A 25,409-nucleotide genomic window follows, 5' to 3' on the forward strand; every position below is an offset into this window, starting at 1 on the left:
CAGAGTAGAGTTGATGCTGTAGTATTCAGAAATAATGTATGTACTGTATAGAGTAGGCTTCGATAAAAGAAATTAAGTGATGTGACAAATGAATTATTAATTGGAAAGGAGATTGGCTCTAACTCGGAAAAATAGTAAATAAAAGGTGTAGAAATACATGGGAGTATTTAGGAAAAATAAATAAATAAATAGTCGCATGGGACCAAAATGTGAAGCTCGATTTGTAGGCGTTCTGATGTCAACATTCTATCATCAGAAAATACATTGCGATGAGGTTGTGTGTGTGGTTCCTCTAGTCCTCGCAGACGTGCGGGTGATTGGCAGAACTATTGACAAGATCTAAGAACCAATAAGAAAATAGCTCTCTGTTCTGGATATAGGTATATCGGGTAGTGTAATGTGACATTAGAACTTAGTGCGGTAGTAGGAAATGCCGCTATACAAGAGTTTATTTCCTTGTCAAAATAACAAACAACTAATTGGTTTGAGGTTAGTGAGAATGGAATTTTTTACTTGTCGGTGTATAGTCTCTGAGCGAACAATGAGTGTTTCATAGAGATTACAGTTTATATGTGGTCAAGAAGAAGTATTGGATCACGTTTGACATCTAGTAAAATAACGATGGAATTTTAATTGTTAGACATTCTATACCACAATTCTCTGGAACTGTTAAAGACGCTTTAGAATAAAATCTATGGATAAGTAAAATTATTGGTTTGCTGACTAAAAGGTAACGTTGTGAATATTAACAATATGTACACTTTCTTTTCCAGAAAGAATAAGGGAAAAAAAGGGTTTTTTAATCTTCTCTGGTCAACAATGTCATTGGAGACTGCATTACTGTGGAAAGCAGTTAATTAAAGTCAGCCGCTTTAAAAATAAAAATATCTGGATAAGGCTAAAACATGGAGTTCTGGATGAGTGAGTCCAGTCCCTTTGCGATTATTGGCTTATGATTTACTACTAAGTGCACCATGTACTGGGAATGAATATACATTAGTAGGTTTATTGGAAGGGTTTTTTCCAATTCAGTTTCAAATTGGGTATGCAAAAGGATGAACATGTTTTTGAAAAATGTATTTAAGTTGCTCCTAAAGAAAGGGGGAGTGGAAACATATTAATGGTCTCAAAATGCCCTGAATCCTAGGAATTTCTTGTGAAAGACTGATCACCTTTTACTAGAAATTGTTGGAACAGGTGGGATATACTTATAAAATGTTTAAGACACCAGACTCTATTCAAACTGTATAATTACTTTGAAAATCTATTATGTCCCTGGGAAAATTATGAAGAGTTGTACCCTTAAATTGAATAAGTTATTCGAATAGGTTTATTTTAATTTTTATTTTCGATATAACATGGGTTCATAGGTAAAACTATCAGTTCTTTGGGGTTATGGTCTTTGGGGGAATACACAAATGTGTTTTGTTCATTATGCATATAAAAAGTGTTGAAAGTTTTTCTAAAGGTTTTATTGGAGTGTGGGTTTCTGTAAGGGTTTTGTTGATAACTACATCATCTGTAATTCATCTGAGAGATCACCAGTAGAATAAGGGAGTTGTCATGAAAGGTGACGTCAGAATGCTTTAGGGCATGGGAGAGAATATCACCACTAGTGGGTGTGGAGCTCATACCCGCCCTAATCGACTGAATAGTGAGGGACAACTGTGTCTGATGACCTGTGAACTGTATCTAAAAAAAAAAAAAAAGACATGCTGAAATTATGTTATATTTGTTGGGAGAATAATGACTTAAGGTTATTGGGGTACTGATTTTTTTTATTATCAGGCCACTCATGAGAGAAACTGAGACAAAAGGGCTATTGGGAAAATAGATAGTACTGGTAATAAAAGTGTTTAGTATAAATGTTAATTATTAAAGGGATGTTGTGTATTGAATAGATAAGGTCAAATTTGAGTTAAAGTAAACACTAAGGACTGTTATCCTGAATATTGGATTGGGAAAAGTATTTCAAAATAACTGTTTAGTTATTTAGATATAGCACTGTTTAAATTTAATAGGCCTAGGGCCACTCTGGAAAATACTCCTGAGACAAGGAGGTTGACAACTTACAGAGGATTAGATAAGGTTTTTTGTTTATTTTGTTTTATAATATCATTGGAATTGTAATGATAAAACTTTTATAAAATAATGGAATAAAAAGGTATTCTGTTGTGCAATGTTACCCAAGGATGAAGAAGACAGAGACCAACAATAACATTGGCATAGAATGAAACGGATGGACGTTTTCCATTACATTAAAAATAGTGGTAATATTGCAAATGTGCAATTATTATAATTTATTTTTTCTCTTTTTCTCGTTTGGTCAATTTATTTGTTTTGAGGAACATAAGGTTGTGAATATGTTCCTCAGGAGGGAATGATATCTATTTTAAATTGACTTAAGGATGTTTTAAGTATGTATCAAACAATGGCAGTTATGGGTTAGGGGACTTATAAATGAAGGTAATGGTAGTAAAGGGGTGTTATTTCTAGAAATATGTATAAAAATAGAGATAATTCACAGAAAAGGAAAGATAGCTGGCTGTGTAAAATATAGGGACAATTCTAAAAGTAAATAGAACAATTCACATATCTAAAGATATGGTAAAAAGAATAAGTGGTGGCATTTTGAACATTAGAGCAAAAGTTTAAGAAACTTATGACATAGTTTTGTTAGGATTGGATATTAATCCAACTGGAAAACGCTTGAATGATTACATGTTATTTTACAGCAGTTGCTGTGGGGACAATCATTTGACTATCATTATGAATATTTCTGTGGCAGGAGGCCAGGTATTTGAGGCAGAATGATTACATAGGGCTGTTATTAAAAATTAAGATTTAGTGATCTTGCTAATGTTGTCAGGAAATAACCCATGTGTTAGTGTGTATGTCCTCAGGAAAAAACAGCCAGAAATGGAAGGGCTTGGGCTGCATTCTGGAGACTGAGTGTACATCAAGATACACCAGGCTGGTGGTATACTTCTTACAACACTGCAGTGGTAAAGTTCTTTATGTCTCTCTTTGGTGGGTGCATAAGTCTCACGAGAAGTAAGGTCCAGCTGAATAATGGGTGAGCTTGAAAACACCATGACAGAGGATGTGGAATCAGAGAGAGAAAGAGAGAGAGATTAGATTCCACTATAGACATACTGGGTTGAGTTTGGAGGCTACATGTTTTATTTTTAATACATCATGTGAAAGAGAATGGATGATAGGATATTATACTCTAAACAAACATGTTAAAGGGATTGATATGAAAGCATATACAGTGTTGAATTAATTCAAGAAGAGAGAATGTTAATTGTAGGTTATGCACATGATTATCAGTTGAAATGGAGTAGATGGGAAACTAAGTAAAAATGACATGATTTGGGAACACCTCTCAGAACCTGTGGCCGAAAGGGGAAGACTGGGTGGAAGCATGAGGAAGCTTTTTAGGGCTTTTATTTTTGTGGAGTCCAGCAGAAAAGTATCCTGGAGGCATAGAGTCAGGTAAAGAGAGAGTGGGAATTGTCATGGTCTCAGATTTCAGTTTGCATGAATATATTTATGCATAACACATAACATTGTCAATGCTGTTATGTTTTGTCTGTTGTTTTCCAAGTCTTATGTTTAGGAAACCAGAAGGAGAGGGGTTCGCCAGCTTCAGCCTGAATGTCTGTTTGTTGTGTGATGAGTGATGGAAGTAAGAGGATGTATGGTGCAATCTTAGAACAGAGGCCATAAGTCTCTAAGTATGAATGCTTCACAGAAAGTAGGCAGAAACCTGAACCAGGATGAGAGGTTCTGCGTTTGATGATCCAAGGGGACCAGAAGGACCTCTCTCAGTGGTACCAGGAGATCTAGTCCACGTTGGAGGGATCCGGAGGAAGTGGGATCAACCGAGGAGAGATGGACCCTATGAGGTGGCCAAAGCAACAAGAACGGCCGTCCAAGTGAAAAGAAGCCAGACGTGATACCATCTGAACCACTGCAGCTGAGTCCCAACAGAGAGAAGGACACAACCACATAGAGATGAGGACACTGAGGATGCTGATTCACCAGGAGGGAGCCTGGAGGGAGCAGGAGCAGCGGAAACGATTGAGATGCCAGGGAGGAGCCAAGAAAACAGTAAATCAAGTGAAAGCCAAAATATGACACGTGCACCGACTAATGCACCCAGAAGAGGAGGAGAGGCCTCACAAGGAACAGAATAAGAACGTTTCTTTCCTAAAATTGAAACCCTTCCAGATGGAAGCTAAGTCCGGCCTGAGGAGGGAGCTTCAGGTGAAGAAAGAGGAGGAAAAGTCCCGCAAGCTGAAGAAAATGGGGATTACCCCACAATTGACTTTTAAACTTTTGAATGGCCTCCTTTACAGACCATTGATGTTAGAACAACAAAAGAATAATGACATTGACATAACAGAAGCAACAGTGAATGCTAGTATAGAAACAACAGACTAATGCACAATCAAGATGTATGGTGGGAGCAGGAAGAGAAGAATGGAATCAGCCGAACAATCCAAAAAGACTGACAAGGTTAGAATCTATGTTCCACCTCAATGTATAACAGAAGCAGGAGAACTGAAGTCTATCTCAATCATAAGGATCAAACCCTTATCGGAGATTGCACTCTGTGGATGGACACATCACCAAACAAAGGGAGAAGTCGTTTGGGACCCGAAAGGATGTGACCTGACATGAATCAAAGAAAAAGACGAGTAGGTGCTCATCATGAACAAGATTGAACCAGTGGAAGGTGAAGACCTACCCCTGCACCTGAACAGGAAGAACCTGTGACAACAACAAGGGTGGCGGCTGCTGTGACGACCACAGTAGTTACCACTAGATGACATCGACTGCCCTTACCAAGCAGACCACCGTGCCAACAAAGCAACCTGAGACATCAGTCAGGAGAATTTTTACTGATATTTGAAACTTTCTGATAAACTCTAATGATCTACCTCAAAATAAGAACATTGAAAAAGCAACAGAATTAGATATATCAGAATCAGAAGCACTCAAGGACACCACACGAGAAGAAGTAGTGAAGAAGAAGTGATACGAATGGGCTAAGAATATGGCAAACAGACACAGAATGGACAATTGTATTTTGTGAAGAAAATCACCTTTGTCTGATCTTTTAATAGTCTCTGAACCAGCATCATTTAAAAACTGTGTAAGTTGGAAAAATGACTATTGTACCAATAGAAAGTATTCTATTCCCTTGTGTGACATTGAATGTAGGATTGCTCAAGGGAGCACTAGAGGCAGAGCCATGTTAAACGAGACTAAGTTGGGAGACAATGATTGTGCTGCCTATGAAATTAGAACTGAATTAAATGGACCCCAATTAGACAGAAGTACTGTGGTTAAAGGAAAATATGAATGTTTTTACAGCCATGACACCGAAGGAATTGATGTAGGAAACACCACTGTAGAATGTGATACTATTTGGGTTTTAGAGAATGTGGGAGTTCGTAAAAATAATGATAAAGGGTTGTGTGGTCACATAACTCAGGTTGCGCCATCTCTTAATATGTTGAAAAATCAAGACAGAGGTATTGCTGATAGTTTCTGGATGTGTGGAAAAAACTAACTGTTGAATGTATTGCCTGATGGATGGATTGATCTTTGTGCCTTAGTTAGAAGCAATTAAATAGGTTACTATTATTGAATCACTCCATGATGACTATGTTAAAACCTAGAGTTAAAAGGGTTTATGATAAGGATCCTGAGGTATACCTTAATGCAATTGGACTGCTTAGAGGTCTACTTAGGGATTTCAAGGCCAGAGAGGAGGTTAAATCAGGATTTGAATCTATATTTCTGTGGATAACACCAAATATGAACTTAGAATGGATTAATTATATATGATATAATCAACAGGGATTCATTAACTATACTTAATTGGCTCTTAGTGGAGAAGGGTGGAGTTTGTGTCATGTTTGCTAGGATGACCATCATGTTGGGAGGAGGGTTGTTGGCTTTGGGTATTGCATTTTGTTGTGTTATACCCTGGTAAAGTCAATTGTGGTTCAGACAGCAGTTAACTAGATGTCTGTAAGGAGAGATGACCCTCCTGTGGTGATTGATCCTGTACCGAGTAGCCCAGGCAAGTATACTAATAAGTATGGAAAGCCTTGTAATGCGGTCGGTGGACCTTTGGACTGCCCCTTTGGGAATCCAAACTGTCTATATAGAGTAGTTCCTGGAGGTGGTTATGCTTGCCATGATTTTTGTAAGGATGGTCTACCTGTATATGCTGTATTTCCAAATTCATGTCTGCAAGGAGGATCATGTTGAAATGCTTAAATTTAGAATGATGTTGTGTCAATTTTCTTTTGTAACTGCATGTAGGTCTTTTATTTTTTTCTTATTCATTTATTATTATACTCCTTGTATTATTTTGATTTTCACATAACTGAGATAACCTCAGGCAAGGCTATTTACCTACACGCTCATGCTTCATCAAATATGTAATATTTTATCCTTATATTTTTATACCAAATTTGATCTTTTACTCTTATGAATATTGGAGATGTTTGGTCTAGTTGGTTTTCTTTAATGTTTCTGATTGGATCTTTTACTCCTATTTCACATTGGAGATGTTTGGTCTTGTTGGTTTATATGCTTCACTTTGTTTTTATTTTTTGTATTTTCTTGTTTATCATAGGTATTTTAATTTACTATCCCAAAGTCTTATTTGTATCATTTATGTGGCTAAATAGCCCCAGAGGGGGGATTGTAGTAGTAACATAAAACACATGGATAAAATATAAATATAAAAGATAGCTGAACATTAAAGTAACGAACCACATGTTCACATTTATCATGAGACTGTGGTAATGGAGATATACTAAGAGACGTTCTGGCCCTCTTATTTTCTCCATTGTGCTGACAGACTGACCAGACACATGGGCACCTAAAACAATTGGACACAGTAGACTTATAGTCTACACATTCCACTAAAAGCACACATACCAGAGAAATATGCCTAAGGCAACTGGACACTAATGATAAGAAGAGACATAGAGTCTGCCAATTCCAATAAGGACATACCAGAGAACATGCTGGGGCATTGAATTAAATACAGGGTTGAGTCATAGGCCTAGAGTATAGAGGGACATATATTATTTTTAAGACAAGCATGGGTCTGGCCACTATTATAATTTAACTGAAAGCAGATAATGGGCGTTAGTAGGCGTGAACAAGCAGGAAGCCTGAACTAAAAAGATAAGGATGGCAGGAAGAATTAGGGGAAGTATGCTTATTTGCATATGGGGTGGACCCATATGCTATTTATGTATAAATGTTGGAACCGGGGTTGGGAAGCGGTGTGTTCCGCGGGGTGTGTTCCGCGGGGACATGCCAGTGGGCTGTACAGTTGTAATAAAGAGCATGTTTGATTTTAAAAGTTCTGGTAAGCGTTGTATTTGAAAATGATTTTCCACGACATCAGCATGCAGCTTTAGTGCTTCAAAGTCCCTGTGATAAGGTTAGCTATAAACTGAAGTCCAAACTGAACAGAACTACACTCTCTTATACCATTGTCTTAAATATATTTAATGGTCTCGTTGCAAAAGCTAAATTGTCGCTAGTGAACTTTTTTACATTTATTTTATTTCACCTTTTTTTTTTTTAGATTATAGCAAACACCACAGAAACGGAATTGGTGCTCGCTAGCTTTACAAATTCAGCTATTGTTGGAAGCCAGCCAATATGAAACAAACTATATTAAAATTAGAAAAGGTTGTAGCATATGTTGTGTAAATGTGTGTGTGTGCAGCTAGACCGGCCAGCCAGCCAGGTAGAAAAATGGCAGAAAAAAGTAAAAAGACGGACATCAGAGTATTTTTCAGTACACCAAAACGCAAAGTAAGAACTCTAGTAGCCTAATATCTCAAAGACGAGTTGATAAAATGTTCATAAGAAAGAAGTGAAATGCTAATGGAATGTTTCACAATGATGTCATTAGGCAGAGCAGGCAACAGATGGCACACAGACAGCAGAGCTGGGGACAGATAGGCAGGGACAGACTGGCAGAGACAGGGAGTCTCAGGTAAGTTTGTTGAGTCTTTGTTTGGCAACATTATGAAAGGTTCTCAATTTTTTTGACTTGTAAAATAGGGACATAATTGGAAAATGCCATGGATACCCCCGCTCTCAACTTAAACTGATGACTAAACTAAGATTTGTTTATGGCAATGGTATTGCTGTTGTGATTAATTGTGTAGTTTTGGGTACCGGTAGTTAGGAGTACGGCAAACACCTTATTTCTTTTCTAGGAGACAGACTGAGTCTGTGAGGGTGGTGAAAGGGAAAGAGCCAGGGAGAGAGACTTCAGAGAACAATGTCACAGCCACGGCAGGACCAGGTGTCACCCTTGTTGCCAGCAGCACCAGTATAGGGGACAGTGGCACAGCATTGTCCAGTTACCTCAGTGATGGCACAAAACCATATCAGCCACACCCACAATTTTTGAACCGCAAACTCTTGCCAACAGAGTGTTGACGTTTCAAGAGGCCCCAAAGCACAGAATGAAATTCTGAACATCATGGCCAATACAATCATTCGAGGCATTGCAGCTGAGATTAGGTCTCTTCCGATTGTACAATTTTTTATTAATTGTTGATGGTACTCAAGATGTCTCTGGTGCTGAACAGGAGAGTGTCTTTTTGCATTATGTTGACCATGACCTTGTCCCTCACGAGGAGTTTATTGGGCTATACAGGGTGTCGGAGACAACAGGCGAGGGCATTGCGAAAGTGGCAACTGAAGTGTTGTTGAGGCTCAATTTGCCCATGTCTGGCTTACGTGGGCAGAGTTACGATGGTGCCTCAAACATGGCAGGAAAATACACAGGTGCACAGGCAATTGTGAGAAGGCAGCAGCCATTAGCCCTCTATGTCCATTGTGGAGCACACTGTGTAAATCTGATTACACAGGCTGGCTGCTCAGCCTCCCCACTGATCCGGGATTCCCTTTCTTGGGTCCATCAGTTAGGTGTCCTCTATGGCCAGTCAGGAAAGTTTAAGAGCATGTTTGAATCAATTGCCACGTCCAAAGAAACACATCTGCCCACCCGGAAACCCCTATGTCCAACAAGGTGGACTGTGCGGAATACTGCTATTAGAGCTGTGCTAGGGCAGTATGAGCGGGTACTAAGCAGCCTAGAGGAGAGTAGTTTTTAGTACATGACAGTACACGACAGTACACTTACAAATTATTTATTTCATGTTATTTTATTTAAAATTGCATACTTTGTGCGACATACTTGTCCATAGCTGCTGTTTGAAGAGTTGAGACACTGACTGAAGGATATTTTGTTTGATTTATTTGGGTTTTTCATTGAAGTAGTTATTTTGCTTTTAGAACTGTACTTATTTTAAGCTTTTTGTTCTTGTAAAGATATTGTAGTAGACTCAGGCCAGTGGCACATTTAATGACTATATAAATGTATCAGAAAAAGTCAAATTAAAAGGTCAATTCAATACGGAGACTAACTTTGTGATGGTTCTCAATGGAGATTATTTTAGATGAGATCACACCATGTTCATTGTATTTATGAAAACTACACCCATACAGTGTACAGTACCATTGCTACCTACTGGCCTTTCTTGATATTGCTAGTTGTAAGTACGAATACCTGCATACATACTGGACTGGTAAGGAGCAATGCTATAACTATTATTAATAGTAGTATTATAATGATTTAAACATTTGAACAAGTTGGTTAAACCCTTCAGTTAACTACTGTACCTATCAATTATTCAGTTGTAGGAATTATGGTTCCTCAATATACATTTAACATATTACAACGTAGGCTATGTGTTACAGCACTACTTTTGGTGTCCCCCTCAGGAATTGCTCTTGAGAAAATGTAATGTAATTGTCCCCTCCAAGGTTGATATCAGATTTTCGCCCCTGATTACAGTAGTCTAACCTAGAAGTAACAAATGCATGGATTAATTTTTCTGCATCATTTTTGGACAGAAAATTTCTGATTTTTGCAATGTTACGTAGATGGAAAAAAGCTGTCCTTGAAACAGTCTTGATATGTTCGTCAAAAGAGAGATCAGGGTCAAGAGTAACGGCGAGGTCCTTCACAGTTTTATTTGAGACGACTTTACAACCATCAAGATTAATTGTCAGATTTAACAGAAGATCTCTTTGTTTCTTGGGACCTAGAACAAGCATCTCTGTTTTGTCCGAGTTTAAAAGTAGAAAATTTGCAGCCATCCACTTCCTTATGTCTGAAACACAGGCTTCTAGCGAGGGCAATTTTGGGGCTTCACCATGTTTCATTGAAATGTACAGCTGTGTGTCATCCGCATAGCAGTGAAAGTTAACATTATGTTTTCGAATAACATCCCCAAGAGGTAAAATATATAGTGAAAACAATAGTGGTCCTAAAACGGAACCTTGTGGAACACCGAAATGTACAGTTGATTTGTCAGAGGACAAACCATTCACAGAGACAAACTGATATCTTTCCGACAGGTAAGATCTAAACCAGGCCAGAACTTGTCCGTGTAGACCAATTTGGGTTTCCAGTCTCTCCAAAAGAATGTGGTGATCGATGGTGTCAAAGGCAGCACTAAGGTCTAGTAGCACGAGGACAGATGCAGAGCCTCGGTCTGACGCCATTAAAAGGTCATTTACCACCTTCACCAGTGCAGTCTCAGTGCTTTGATGGGGTCTAAAACCAGACTGAAGCATTTTGTATACATTGTTTGTCTTCAGGAAGGCAGTGAGTTGCTGCGCAACAGATTTTTCAAATTTTTTTGAGAGGAATGGAAGATTCGATATAGGCCGATAGTTTTTTATATTTTCCGGGTCAAGGTTTGTCTTTTTCAAGAGAGGCTTTATTACTGCCACTTTTAGTGAGTTTGGTACACATCCGGTGGATAGAGAGCCGTTTATTATGTTCAACATAGGAGGGCCAAGCACAGGAAGCAGCTCTTTCAGTAGTTTAGTAGGAATAGGATCCAGTATGCAGCTTGAAGGTTTAGAGGCCATGATTATTAATAACATCATAAATGGGTCCTACTTTTGATGATCTTCCATCAGAATGTTGTACAAGGGGTCCTTTGCCCAGAACAATCGTTGTTTGGTTTTAGAATGGCCTTTTTCCCTCTCGAATTACCAAGCAAAACTAGCCAAGTGGCGCTAAGCTGTCCATCGTCACCAAACGCATAGAACGCAAAACGCCTAAACTCCCGAAAAAATGTCAATAATCGGATAAAACTATATTGAAAAAACATACTTTACATTTTTTACATTTTAGTCATTTAGCAGACGCTCTTATCCAGAGCGACTTACAGTAGAGTGCATACATTTTTACATACTGAGACAAGGATATCCCTACCGGCCAAGAGCAGACGCTCTTATCCAGAGCGACTTACAGTAGAGTGCATACATTTTATTACATTTTTTTACATACTGAGACAAGGATATCCCTACCGGCCAAACCCTCCCTACCGGCCAAACCCTCCCTAACCCGGACGACGCTATGCCAATTGTGCGTCGCCCCACGGATCTCCCGGTTGCGGCCGGCTGCGACAGAGGCTGGGCGCGAACCCAGAGACTCTGGTGGCGCAGCTAGCACTGCGATGCAGTGCCCTAGACCACTGCGCCACCCTTTACGATGATATTATCACATTTATCAAATAAAATCAAAGCCGGAGATATTAGACGTCTATAGCGAATGCTTTTCAGAAGCCAATACTGATGACCTTTATGCGCTTCCTGAACAAAGGAATTCGGGGGTCATGTCATTCCAAGCTCTCTCTTTTGACCATAGAAATACCTAGAAACCCCATTTCACCTCTCACAGCCTATTGACATCTAGTGGAAGGCGTATGAAGTGCATGTATACTAATAGATTTCAAGCACATTTATAGGCAGGCCCTGGAACAGAGCCTCGATTTCATATTTTTCACTTTCTGACAGGAAGTTTGCTGCAAAATGAGTTCTGTTTTACTCACAGATATAATTCAAACGGTTTTAGAAACGTGAGAGTGTTTTCTATCCAATAGTAATAATAATATGCATATTGTACGAGCAAGAATTGAGTACGAGGCCGTTTGAAATGGGCACCTTTTATCCAAGCTACTCAATACTGCCCCTGCAGCCATAAGAAGTTAAACAAAAACAAAAACCTAACCCTAACACCAACCCCCTAACCCCTAGCCCTACACCAACCCCTAACCCTTAACCTCTTTGGGCTAGGGGGCAGTATTTTGATGTCCGGATGAAAAGCATTCCCAAAGTAAACTGCCTGTTACTCAGGCCCAGAAGCTAGGATATGCATATAATTGGTCGATTTGGATAGAAAACACTCTAAAACTGTTAAACTAATGTCTGTGAGTATAACAGAACTGATATGGCAGGCAAAACCCCGAGGACGAACCATCACCCAAAAAATTAAATTCAGCCTACCACTGTTTCCAATGGCTTTCATGTTTAGTATGAGGCTAAAAAAAGAAGAGGGGGAGGAATAGGGAGAGAGACAGAGAGGGAAGCCGTCACAGCAGAGTAGAGTGGAGTCTCGGTGCGTAAGTAACACTGCACCTCCCTCTCTATACACATTCACATTGACTGGAAACCCTTTCAGAAGCTACACTACTCTACACTAAGCTTCCCTCCCTGTAACCCTAACACTTCAGAGGCTGCAGTACACAGAGCTGCGTCACATAGCTATGATGAGCGAGAGGGGGAGGGGGACAGCAAACAAGAATACATATTATGGAGAGGAATAGAGATAGAGCGGCAGAGAGAGAGAGGGGGGGGTAAGGAGAGAGATTGAGAGAGAGGGAGAATTGAAACGAATTGAGAGAGAGGGGGAGGGGGACAGCCAACCACCATACATACTACAGAGAGGAAGAGAGATAGAGGGGGAGAGAGATAGAATTGAATGCAATTGAGAGAGGGGGAGGGTGACAACCAACCAACCACCATACATACTACAGAAAGGAGGAGGAGAGATAGAGCAGCAGAGAGAGAGAAAAGGAGGAGAGATTGAGAGAGAGAGAGGTGGTGGAGGAGAAAGAGGTGGAGGAGAGAGATTGAGAAAGAGAGAGCGATTTAGGTGGTGGAGGAGAGAGCGAGAGGTGCATGAGAGGCAGAGAGAGAGAGAGGTGCAGGAGAGAGGTGGAGGAGAGGCAGAGAGAGAGAGAGGTGCAGGAGAGAGGTGGAGGAGAGGCAGAGAGAGAGGCAGAGAGAGAGAGAGAGGCAGAGAAGGAGAGAGCAGAGCTACAGAGAGAGCGAGAGAGAAGCAGAAAGAGGACGAGAGGCAGAGTGAAATCATCTCTTGCAGGCATTCAGCTTTCTGTCGCTGATGGGGACAGGCAGAGTAGCCTAGATACCACCAGTACCTTATCGGGGGACAGCATCACCACATACACACCCTGCACACACATAAACACACCACAACATTCCATAGGAGAAGCTGGTGAAGCTCGGAGGGGGAAACAAGCATCTCTTCTCTGTGGTGTGGAGAGCTAGAAGACTGGACTAGAGCCTCTGCTACACCACCACGCCGTGCAGGAGCCTCATCCAGCTCTCCAGGATCCACTAGCAGCAACAACCCTCATACATAGCTCTCCACTCCGATAGTACAGCTTTCTCCATCCGACCATCCGATAGCTCTCCACTCCACTTGCAAAGCTCTCTCCAGCCGACTAGCTCTTTCTCTCAAATCCCTCTGTCAGCTCTCTCTTAACCGCTACCATGAATTTCCTGCGTCGCCGGTTGTCTGACAGCAGCTTTATAGCTAATCTTCCTAACGGCTACATGACAGACCTCCAGAGATCTGACCCTCCACCGCCTCCCCCCTCTACAGCCACCCCAGGAGTCACAGCCACATCCCCAGGACAAGTTCCAGCACCAGCCCCCAACACTGACCCCCCAGCTCCAGAGTGTGGGCCCCAGCCTGCCCCAGCCCCGGCCCCCTCTTCAGGCTCTGGGTTCTTCAGCTCCCTGACCTCCCTGAGTTCCATCACTAACGTGGTAAAACAGACAGCAGTGTCAGCTGGCTTGGTGGATCAGAACCCAGCACCCGGGCCTGGTCCTGTCTCCATGAGATTTAAGATACTGCTGGTCATCGACGAGCAGCAGATTGTGTGGTGAGTGGACACCTGGATGGCATGACTCAACAAATCAGTATCCTGTTGGCTATACGAGAACAGTCAGGGTGGATTCCAATAGGGCAGTAGGAACCTGCACAGGGCTTAGGGATAACATTATGGATCAGAATACACCCTCAGATTGATGTTGGAGTTGGGTTTGTTGTTATATCTGTCTTAATGTAAGTTGCTCTGAATTAGAGTGTCTGCTAAATGTCTGAAATGTAAATGTAATGTCAGGTCTCACTGGTGAGCTGCGGGATCAGCTTGGATTGATTTAGGATTAGGTTGGACAACAGTAAAATATGACTGCACAAGATGCTTCTGAGGTGTGTGAGCACTGAGCACTGAGCATTGACAATGATATTCTATTACATGCATACATCCTATTTCCTTTTCCCTTTTCCCATGTTGAAATCAGTGTTTGAAGCTTGATAGTCAGATGGTTCTACTACTTCAACACACAGCTACCACTCTATTCCCCGGGAATCAACAGCACCCTGCTAGCTCTGGGCTCAGAGAGATGTTAAGGACAGAGACATGTTATAGAGAGGATAGTGACATGTTATAAAGAGGACAGAGAGATGTTAAGGACAGAGACATGTTATAGAGAGGATAGTGACATGTTATAAAGAGGACAGAGAGATGTTAAGGACAGAGACATGTTATAGAGAGGATAGTGACATGTTATAAAGAGGACAGAGAGATGTTAAGGACAGAGACATGTTATAGAGAGGATAGTGACATGTTATAAAGAGGACAGAGAGATGTTAAGGACAGAGACATGTTATAGAGAGGATAGTGACATGTTATAAAGAGGACAGAGAGATGTTAAGGACAGAGACATGTTATAGAGAGGATAGTGACATGTTATAAAGAGGACAGAGAGATGTTATGAAGATGATAGATAGATGCTATGTTATTAAGAGGATAGAGAGATGTTATGTTATAAAGAGGATAGAGAGATGTTGTGTTATAAAGAGGATTGAGATGCTGTGTTATAAAGAGGATAGAGATGCTGTGTTATAAAGAGGCTAGATAGATGCTATGTTATAAAGAGGATAGATAGATGCTATGTTATAAAGAGGATAGATAGATGCTATGTTATAAAGAGGATAGATAGATGCTATGTTATAAAGAGGATAGAGAGATGCTATGTTATAAAGAGGATAGAGAGATGATGTGTTATAAAGAGGATAGAGAGATGCTGTGTTATAAAGAGGATAGAGAGATGCTGTGTTATAAAGAGGATAGAGAGATGCTATGTTATAAAGAGGATAGAGAGATGCTATGTTATAAAGAGGATAGAGAGATGCTATGTTATAAAGAGGATATAGAGATGCTGTGTTATAAAGAGGATAGAGAGATGCTGTGTTATAAAGAGGATAGAGAGATGCTATGTTATAAAGAGGATAGATAGATGATATGTTATAAAGAGGATAGATAGATGCTATGTTATAAAGAGGACAGAGAGATGCTGTGTTATAAAGAGGATAGAGAGATGCTATGTTATAAAGAGGATAGATAGATGCTATGTTATAAAGAGCATATAGAGATGCTATGTTATAAAGAGGATAGAGAGATGCTATGTTATAAAGAGGACAGAGAGATGCTGTGTTATAAAGAGGATAGAGAGATGCTGTGTTATAAAGAGGATAGAGAGATGCTATGTTATAAAGAGGACAGAGAGATGCTATGTTATAAAGAGGATAGGTAGATGCTATGTTATAAAGAGGATAGATAGATGCTGTGTTATAAAGAGGATAGATAGATGCTGTGTTATAAAGAGGATAGATAGATGCTGTGTTATAAAGAGGATAGATAGATGCTGTGTTATAAAGAGGATAGATAGATGCTGTGTTATAAAGAGGATAGATAGATGCTATGTTATAAAGAGGATATAGAGATGCTGTGTTATAAAGAGGATAGATAGATGCTGTGTTATAAAGAGGATAGATAGATGCTGTGTTATAAAGAGGATAGATAGATGCTGTGTTATAAAGAGGATAGATAGATGCTATGTTATGAAGAGTATAGATAGATGCTATGTTATAAAGAGGACAAAGAGATGTTATAAAGAGGATAGAGAGATGCTGTGTTATAAAGAGGATAGATAGATGCTATGTTATAAAGAGGATAGATAGATGCTATGTTATAAAGAGGATAGATAGATGCTGTGTTATAAAGAGGATAGATAGATTCTATGTTATAAAGACGATAGAGAGATGCTGTGTTATAAAGAGGATAGATAGATGCTATGTTATAAAGAGCATATAGAGATGCTATGTTATAAAGAGGATAGATAGATGCTATGTTATAAAGAGGATAGATAGATGCTATGTTATAAAGACGATAGAGAGATGCTGTGTTATAAAGAGGATAGATAGATGCTATGTTATAAAGAGGATAGATAGATTCTATGTTATAAAGAGGATAGAGATGCTATGTTATAAAGAGCATATAGAGATGCTATGTTATAAAGAGCATATAGAGATGCTGTGTTATAAAGAGGATAGATAGATGCTATGTTATAAAGAGGATAGATAGATGCTATGTTATAAAGAGGATAGATAGATGCTATGTTATAAAGAGGATAGATAGATGCTATGTTATAAAGAGGATAGAGATGCTATGTTATAAAGAGGATATAGAGATGCTATGTTATAAAGAGCATATAGAGATGCTGTGTTATAAAGAGGATATAGAGATGCTATGTTATAAAGAGGATAGATAGATGCTGTGTTATAAAGAGGATAGATAGATGTTATAAAGAGGATATAGAGATGCTGTGTTATAAAGAGGATAGATAGATGCTATGTTATAAAGAGGATATAGAGATGCTATGTTATAAAGAGGATAGAGAGATGCTGTGTTATAAAGAGGATAGATAGATGCTGTGTTATAAAGAGGATAGATAGATGCTGTGTTATAAAGAGGATAGATAGATGCTATGTTATAAAGAGGATATAGAGATGCTATGTTATAAAGAGCATATAGAGATGCTATGTTATAAAGAGGATAGATAGATGCTATGTTATAAAGAGCATATAGAGATGCTATGTTATAAAGAGGATAGATATATGCTATGTTATAAAGAGCACATAGAGATGCTATGTTATAAAGAGGATAGATAGATGCTGTGTTATAAAGAGGATAGAGAGATGCTATGTTATAAAGAGCATATAGAGATGCTATGTTATAAAGAGGATAGATAGATGCTATGTTATAAAGAGGATAGATAAATGCTATGTTATAAAGAGGATAGATAGATGCTATGTTATAAAGAGGATAGATAGATGCTATGTTATAAAGAGGATAGAGAGATGCTATGTTATAAAGAGGATAGATAGATGCTGTGTTATAAAGAGGATAGATAGATGCTGTGTTATAAAGAGGATAGATAGATGCTATGTTATAAAGAGGATAGATAGATGCTATGTTATAAAGAGGATAGATAGATGCTATGTTATAAAGAGGATAGATAGATGCTATGTTATAAAGAGGATAGATAGATGCTATGTTATAAAGAGGATAGATAGATGCTATGTTATAAAGAGGATAGAGAGATGCTGTGTTATAAAGAGGATAGATAGATGCTATGTTATAAAGAGGATAGAGAGATGCTGTGTTATAAAGAGGATAGAGAGATGATATGTTATAAAGAGCATATAGAGATGCTATGTTATAAAGAGGATAGATAGATGCTATGTTATAAAGAGCATATAGAGATGCTATGTTATAAAGAGGATAGATAGATGCTATGTTATAAAGAGGATAGATAGATGCTATGTTATAAAGAGGATAGATAGATGCTATGTTATAAAGAGGATAGATAGATGCTATGTTATAAAGAGGATAGATAGATGCTGTGTTATAAAGAGGATAGATAGATGCTGTGTTATAAAGAGGATAGAGAAGTTATATACTAAAGAGGATAGATATATATTCTGTAATGTTATAAAGAGGATAGAGACATGTTATTTCATATAAAGGATAGAGAGATGTGTTATATTATGAAGAGGATAGAGATATGTTATATTATAAAACAATGCAGATAGCCCGGTTAGCCAATGTGCGGGAGCACAGGTTGGTCGGCCCAATTGAGGTAGTATGTACAGGAATGTATAGTTAAAGTGACTATGCATATATGATAAACAGAGAGTAGCAGCAGCGTCCAAAGAGGGGTTGGGGGGGGCACACAATGCAAATAGTCCGGGTAGCCAATTTATTACCTGTTCAGGAGTCTTATGGCTTGGGGGTAAAAACTTTTGTGAAGCTTTTTTGTCCTAGACTTGGCACTCCGGTACCACTTGCCATGCGGTAGTAGAGAGAACAGTCTATGACTGGGGTGGCTGGGGTCTTTGACAATTTTTAGGGCCTTCCTCTGACAGCGCCTGGTGTAGAGGTCCTGGATGGCAGGCAGCTTAGCCCCAGTGATGTACTGGGCCGTACACACTACCCTCTGTAGTTATAAAGAGGATAGAGACATGCAATGTTATAAAGAGTATAGAGACATATTATGTTGTGTTCTAAAGAGGATAGAGAGATGTCCTGTTATACAGAGGATCCGTGGAGTGATTGAAAAACAAGTTTTAATGACTCCAACCTAAGTGTATGTAAACTTCCGACTTCAACTGTATATGATATGGTCATTATTTGAACTACCTAGCCAGCTAATTTAGCATTAGCTAGCTAGCTAACAAGCTAGAAACGAATCAACACTTTGTTTAGAATGTTGCTTTTAATTGCCTGGTTTGCTAGATTGACATATATTAAATACATTTTTAAAACAGATTTATTGGTGTTAAAATACACCAGTTATGCTATTTTGTACCACCAGGCTGCTGATGTCATGCAGCCTGTCGTTTTTGTGTTTATGATTTTTCATAACGAAGGCCTTCCCATTGCATTCAGGTAATCGTTCAATCCATCATCTGATTCACGTCATGTTACAAAGTGGAACACAGTCATGTCACATTATGTTACACCGTGAAACACAGTGCTATGTCACATTATGTTACACAGTGATGTCACATTAAGCTACACAGTGAAACACGGGTGATATGTCACATTAAGCTACACAGTGAAACACGGGTGATATGTCACATTATGTTACACAGTGAAACAAGGGTGATATGTCACATTATGTTACACAGTGAAACAGTGATGTCACATTATGTTACACAGTGAAACACGGGTGATATGTCACATTAAGCTACACAGTGAAACACGGGTGATATGTCACATTATGTTACACAGTGAAACACGGGTGATATGTCACATTATGTTACACAGTGAAACACGAGTGATATGTCACATTATGTTACACAGTGAAACAGTGATGTCACATTATGTTACACAGTGAAACACGGGCAATGTGTCACATTATGTTACACAGTGAAACAGTGATGTCACATTAAGCTACACAGTGAAACACGGGTGATATGTCACATTATGTTACACAGTGAAGTCACATTAAGCTACACAGTGAAACACGGGTGATATGTCACATTATTATTGTAATTATTATTATTATTATACACATTATTATTGTTATTATTACATTATTGTAACACATTATGTTACACAGTGAAACAGTGATGTCACATTAAGCTACATAAGCCATAAGACTCCTGAACAGGTAATAAAGTGAAACACGGGTGATATGTCACATTATGTTACACAGTGAAACACGGGTGATATGTCACATTATGTTACACAGTGAAACACGGGTGATATGTCACAATATGTTACACGGTGAAACACGGGTGATATGTCACATTATGTTACACAGTGAACAGAATGACTTGAGTTCCTGTATGTTGTTATGATCACACCACGTCTCGTTAATCATAAGGCATACACCCCCGCACCTCTTCTTACCAGAAAGATGTTTGTTTCTGTCGGCGCGATGCGTGAAGAAACCAGCTGGCTGCACCGACTCCGTTAGCGTCTCTCGAGTGAGCCATGTTTCCGTGAAGCAAAGAACGTTACAATCTCTGATGTCTCTCTGGAATGTTACCCTTGCTCGGATTTCATCAACCTTATTGTCAAGAGACTGGACATTGGCGAGTAGTATGCTAGGGAGTGGAGCGCGATGTGCCCGTCTCCGAAGCCTGACCAGGAGACCGCTTCGTTTGCCCCTTTTACGGCGTCGTTGTTTAGGGTCGCCGGCTGGGATCAGATCCATTGTATTGGGTGGAAGGCAAAACACAGGATCCGCTTCGGGAGAGTCATATTCCTGGTTGTAACGATGGTGAGTTGAGGTTGCTCTTATATTCAGTAGTTCCTCCCGACTGTATGTAATGAAACCTAAGATTACCTGGGGTACCAATGTAAGGAATAACACATAAAAAAACAAAATACTGCATATTTTCCTAGGAACGCGAAGCGAGGCGGCCATCTCGGTCGGCGCCGGAAGTAGACACCTGATTTAGAATTCCTCACAATCAAATGTCGACCGCATTATCTACCAAGGGAATTCTCTTCGATTATAATCACAGCCGTATATATTCCCCCCCAAGCAGACACATCGATGGCCCTGAACGAACTTTATCTGACTCTTTGTAAACTGGAAACCACACACCCTGAGGCTGCATTCATCGTAGCTGGGGATTTTAACAAGGCTAATCTGAAAACAAAACTCCCTAAATTCTATCAGCATATCGATTGTGCTACCAGGGCTGGTAAAACCTTGGTTCATTGTTATACTAACTTCCGCGACGCATATAAGGCCATCCCCCGCCCTCCTTTCGGAAAAGCTGACCACGACTTCATTTTGTTGCTTCCAGCCTACAAACAGAAACTAAAACAGCAAGCTCCCGCGCTCATGTCTGTTCAACGCTGGTCCGACCAATCTGATTCCACGCTTCAAGACTGCTTCGATCACGTGGATTGGGATATGTTCCGCATTGCGTCCAACAACAACATTGACGAATACGCTGATTCGGTGAGCGAGTTCATTAGAAAGTGCATTGACGATGTCGTACCCACAGCAACGATTAAAACATTCCCAAACCAGAAACCGTGGATTGATGGCAGCATTTGCGTGAAACTGAAAGCGCGAACCACTGCTTTTAACCAGGGCAAGGTGACCGGAAACATGACCGAATACAAACAGTGTAGCTATTCCCTCCGCAAGGCAATCAAACAAGCTAAGTCCCAGTATAGAGACAAAGTAGAGTCGCAATTCAACAGCTCAGACACAAGAGGTATGTGGCAGGGTCTAGAGTCAATCACGGATTACAAAAAGAAAACCAGCCCCGTCGCGGACCAGGATGTCTTGCTCCCAGACAGACTAAATAACTTTTTTGCTCGCTTTGAGGACAATACAGTGCCACTGACATGGCCCGCTACCAAAACCTGCGGGCTCTCCTTCACTGCAGCCGAGGTGAGTAAAACATTTAAACGTCTTAACCCTCGCAAGGCTGCAGGCCCAGACGGCATTCCCAGCCACGTCCTCAGAGCATGCGCAGACCAGCTGGCTGGTGTGTTTAAGGACATATTCAATCAATCCTTATCCCAGTCTGCTGTTCCCACATGCTTCAAGAGGGCCACCATTGTTCCTGTTCCCAAGAAAGCTAAGGTAACTGAGCTAAACGACTACCGCCCCGTAGCACTCACTTCCGTCATCATGAAGTGCTTTGAGAGACTAGTCAAGGACCATATCACCTCCACCCTACCTGACACCCTAGACCCACTTCAATTTGCTTACCGACCCAATAGGTCCACAGACGACGCAATCGCAACCACACTGCACACTGCCCTAACCCATCTGGACAAGAGGAATACCTATGTGAGAATGCTGTTCATCGACTACAGCTCAGCATTTAACACCATAGTACCCTCCAAACTCGTCATCAAGCTCGAGACCCTGGGTCTCGACCCCGCCCTGTGCAACTGGGTCCTGGACTTCCTGACGGGCCGCCCCCAGGTGGTGAGGGTAGGTAACAACATCTCCACCCCGCTGATCCTCAACACTGGGGCCCCACAAGGGTGCGTTCTGAGCCCTCTCCTGTACTCCCTGTTCACCCACGACTGCGTGGCCATGCACGCCTCCAACTCAATCATCAAGTTTGCGGATGACACTACAGTGGTAGGCTTGATTACCAACAACGACGAGACGGCCTACAGGGAGGAGGTGCGGGCCCTCGGAGTGTGGTGTCAGGAAAATAACCTCACACTCAACGTCAACAAAACAAAGGAGATGATTGTGGACTTTATCTTGTGGACTTTAGCAGATGTTAATGCGAGAGTAGCGAAATGCTTGTGCGTCTAGTTCCGACAATGCAGTAATAACCAACAAGTAATCTAACCTAACAATTCCACAACAACTACCTTATACACACAAGTGTAAAGGGATGAAGAATATGTACATAAAGATATATGAATGAGTGATGGTACCGAACGGCATAGGCAAGATGCAGTAGATGGTATAGAGTACAGTATATACATATGAGATGAGTAATGTAGGGTATGTAAACATATAAAAGTGGCATTGTTTAAAGTGGCTAGTGATACATGTATTACATAAAGATGGCAAGATGCAAGATGCAGCCATCATGTACCAGCTCTGTGTCCCTGTTGTTTTTCAGATCCCTCTCAAATATAAAACCATCCCTGAGTTTCATATGAAATGACAGGGAATCTATTTTAGGTATTAAAGTACGCTGATTAACCGGAGGACACAACACAATTTGGCTCCTAGCTGCAAGACCTGCTGGGTAAATAATTACATTTCCTCCTGCTAGTGAGACATAGCGGAGAGAGAGAACTCAGTGCTCTGTTCTACCTTGCTCTGTAATGCCATTGACTCTCAGTACACACACACACACACTGAACAGACGCTGATGGGAAGTGAAAAGAGGCCGTGGGGTTCCACACTCTGTTCTGTTGCCCGGGAAACGGCTGCCTGACGCCCAGAGTGCTGACACGTGCTGCATCAGTCTGAGACAACGTCACATGACCTCCTCAGGGCTACTCTACTCCAGTCCACTGCGCCATGATGTTATCAGAGAGTGAGAGAAAAAGGGTGAGGGAGAGACAGAGGTGGAGGGAGAGTGTGAGTGGGAGGGAGGGAGCTAGAGAGAGAGAGCGAGAAAGAGGGAGGGCGAGAGAAAGAAGGAGAGAGAGCGACAACTTTGCTATAGAAATATTAGCATGCGTCATTCGAATATGAAATGGTTTATGGAGTTCCCACTGTTATGTTTCCATCTGCACCGCCATCTTTTTGGATGAATGTGTAAAACGTAATGCACAACAGAATGTCAACTGCAATAGTCAATGTTCCTCTCCACTGCATGCTTTGGAGCAAACACATGTTATCATCATTCTATGGTGAATAGTTAATAAATTAACATCTTCCATGCTTGGCATCAGGCAGAGAAGCCTCTACATGCAACAATTTCAAAGATTGTAATGTGTTACAGTTCATGGGTTCATACAGAAAGTGTTATGAAATGTAATGTAATCTTTTTTATTGTATATAACTTAATGTTGCTGCACCCCAGTAAAAGTAGCTGCATTAGCAGAAGTTGACAGCAGAAATGTGTGAAGTCCGGAGCCTCCAGTGGCGGTCGGCAGTCCGGAGCCTCCGGCGGCGGTCGGCAGTCCGGAGCCTCCGGCGATGATCCAAGGTCCAGTTCCTCCGGCAACGATTCATGGTCCGGAGTCTCCGGCGACGATCCGGTTCCACGGAAGCGGAGGGATCAGCGTGCGGAGCGGGAGCTACGTCCCGAACCGGAGCCGCCACCGAGGATAGATACCCACCCGGACCCTCCCCTATAGAGTCAGGTTTTGCGGCCGGAGTCCGCACCTTTGGGGGGTGTCACGCCCTGACCTTAGAGAGCCTTTTTATTTCTCTATTTGGTTAGGTCAGGGTGTGATTTGGGTGGGCATTCTATGTTTTCTATTTCTTTGTTTTTGGCCGAGTGTGGTTCCCAATCAGAGGCAGCTGTCTATCGTTGTCTCTGATTGCGAATCATACTTAGGCAGCCTTTTTCCCACCTGTGTTTTGTGGGTAGTTATTTTCTGTTTAGTATCTGTTTACCTGACAGAACTGTTCGCTTTCGTTTTGTTACTTTGTTCTAGTGTTTCTTTGATCAATAAAATCATGAACATTTTCCACGCTGCGCTTTGGTCCACTCATTCTGACGAGAGCCGTTACATATACGGCTCCCTCGGGAACAGGCCCCTACCCCAGTAATCTGCGTGAAGAGGAGGCGGAGAAGGAGGGGCCAGAGAGCGGGCTGCCTTCTGAGGAGTAGGAGGCGATCGAATAAATCCCCACTTCCATCAATTCTGCTAGCAAACGTGCAATCTTTGGACAATGAAATCGACAACGTGGAAGATTAAACTACCAACGGGACATTAAAAACTAAGATCTTATGCTTCACGGAGTCGTGGCTGAACGAAGACAATATCAACATACAGCTGGCTGGTTAAACGATGTACCGGCAGGATAGACAGCGGAGGCTAGTAAGACGAGGTGCGGCGGACTATGTATTTATGTAAATAACAGCTGGTGCACTATATCTAAGGAAGTCTTGAGCTATTGCTCGCCTGAGGTAGAGTATATTATGATAAGCTGTAGACCACACTACTTACCGAGAGAGTTCATCTGTATTCTTCGTAGCTGCTCGCCTCCCTACCTCTGAGGAAGTACAGTTCCCGCTCAGCCCAGTCAAAACTGTTCGCTGCTCTGGCACCCCAATGGTGGAACAAACTCCCTCACGACGCCAGGTCAGCGGAGTCAATCACCACCTTCCGGAGACACCTGAAACCCCACCTCTTTAAGGAATACCTAGGATAGGATAAAGTAATCCTCCTAACCCCACCCCTCCCCCTTAAAAGAGTTAGATGCACTATTGTAAAGTGGTTGTTCCACTGGATTTCATAAGGTGAATACACCAATTTGTAAGTCGCTCTGGATAAGAGCGTCTGCTAAATGACTTAAATGTAATGTAAATGTTTTACATACCACCTCAGTCAGAGGTTGGCACTAAGATAGCATTGAATGAGCTGTAGTCTGCCATAAGCAAACAAGAAAATGGTCACCCAGAGGCGGTGCTCCTAGTAGCCGGGGACTTTAATGCAGGGAAACTTTAATTTGTTTTACCAAATTTCTATCAGCATGTTAAATGTGCCACCAGAGGGAAAATACAACTTTGGACCACCTGTACTCCACACACAGAGACAAATACAAAGCTCTCTCTCTCCATTTGACACATCTGACCATAATTCCATCCTCCTGATTCCTATTTACAAGCAAACATTAAAGCAGGAAGCATCAGTGAC

The 25,409-nt window shown here is 40.9% G+C and overlaps 1 protein-coding gene and 1 long non-coding RNA gene across 3 annotated transcripts in view; both read left to right on the plus strand.

Moving 5' to 3' along the window:
- Positions 1-741: 741 nt before the first annotated feature.
- LOC139552794 (uncharacterized) lies at positions 742-9,487 on the plus strand. Its single transcript, XR_011670535.1, has 2 exons — positions 742-8,047; positions 8,274-9,487. It is a non-coding gene; the product is annotated as an uncharacterized lncRNA (long non-coding RNA).
- A 3,093-nt stretch (positions 9,488-12,580) lies between these two features.
- Positions 12,581-25,409, plus strand: part of LOC139552800 (synapsin-2-like) — a 274,172-nt gene continuing 261,343 nt past the window's right edge. For both annotated transcript variants that reach the window (XR_011670537.1, XM_071364849.1), the window contains exon 1: positions 12,581-14,114. Coding sequence is in view for 1 of the 2 variants with exons in the window: in XM_071364849.1 (XP_071220950.1) it covers positions 13,720-14,114 (395 nt within the window). In the remaining variant the exon portion in view is untranslated. The remainder of the gene's footprint in view (positions 14,115-25,409) is intronic.

This window comes from Salvelinus alpinus, chromosome 2 (assembly GCF_045679555.1).
Source record: "Salvelinus alpinus chromosome 2, SLU_Salpinus.1, whole genome shotgun sequence".
Lineage (NCBI taxonomy): Eukaryota > Metazoa > Chordata > Actinopteri > Salmoniformes > Salmonidae > Salvelinus > Salvelinus alpinus.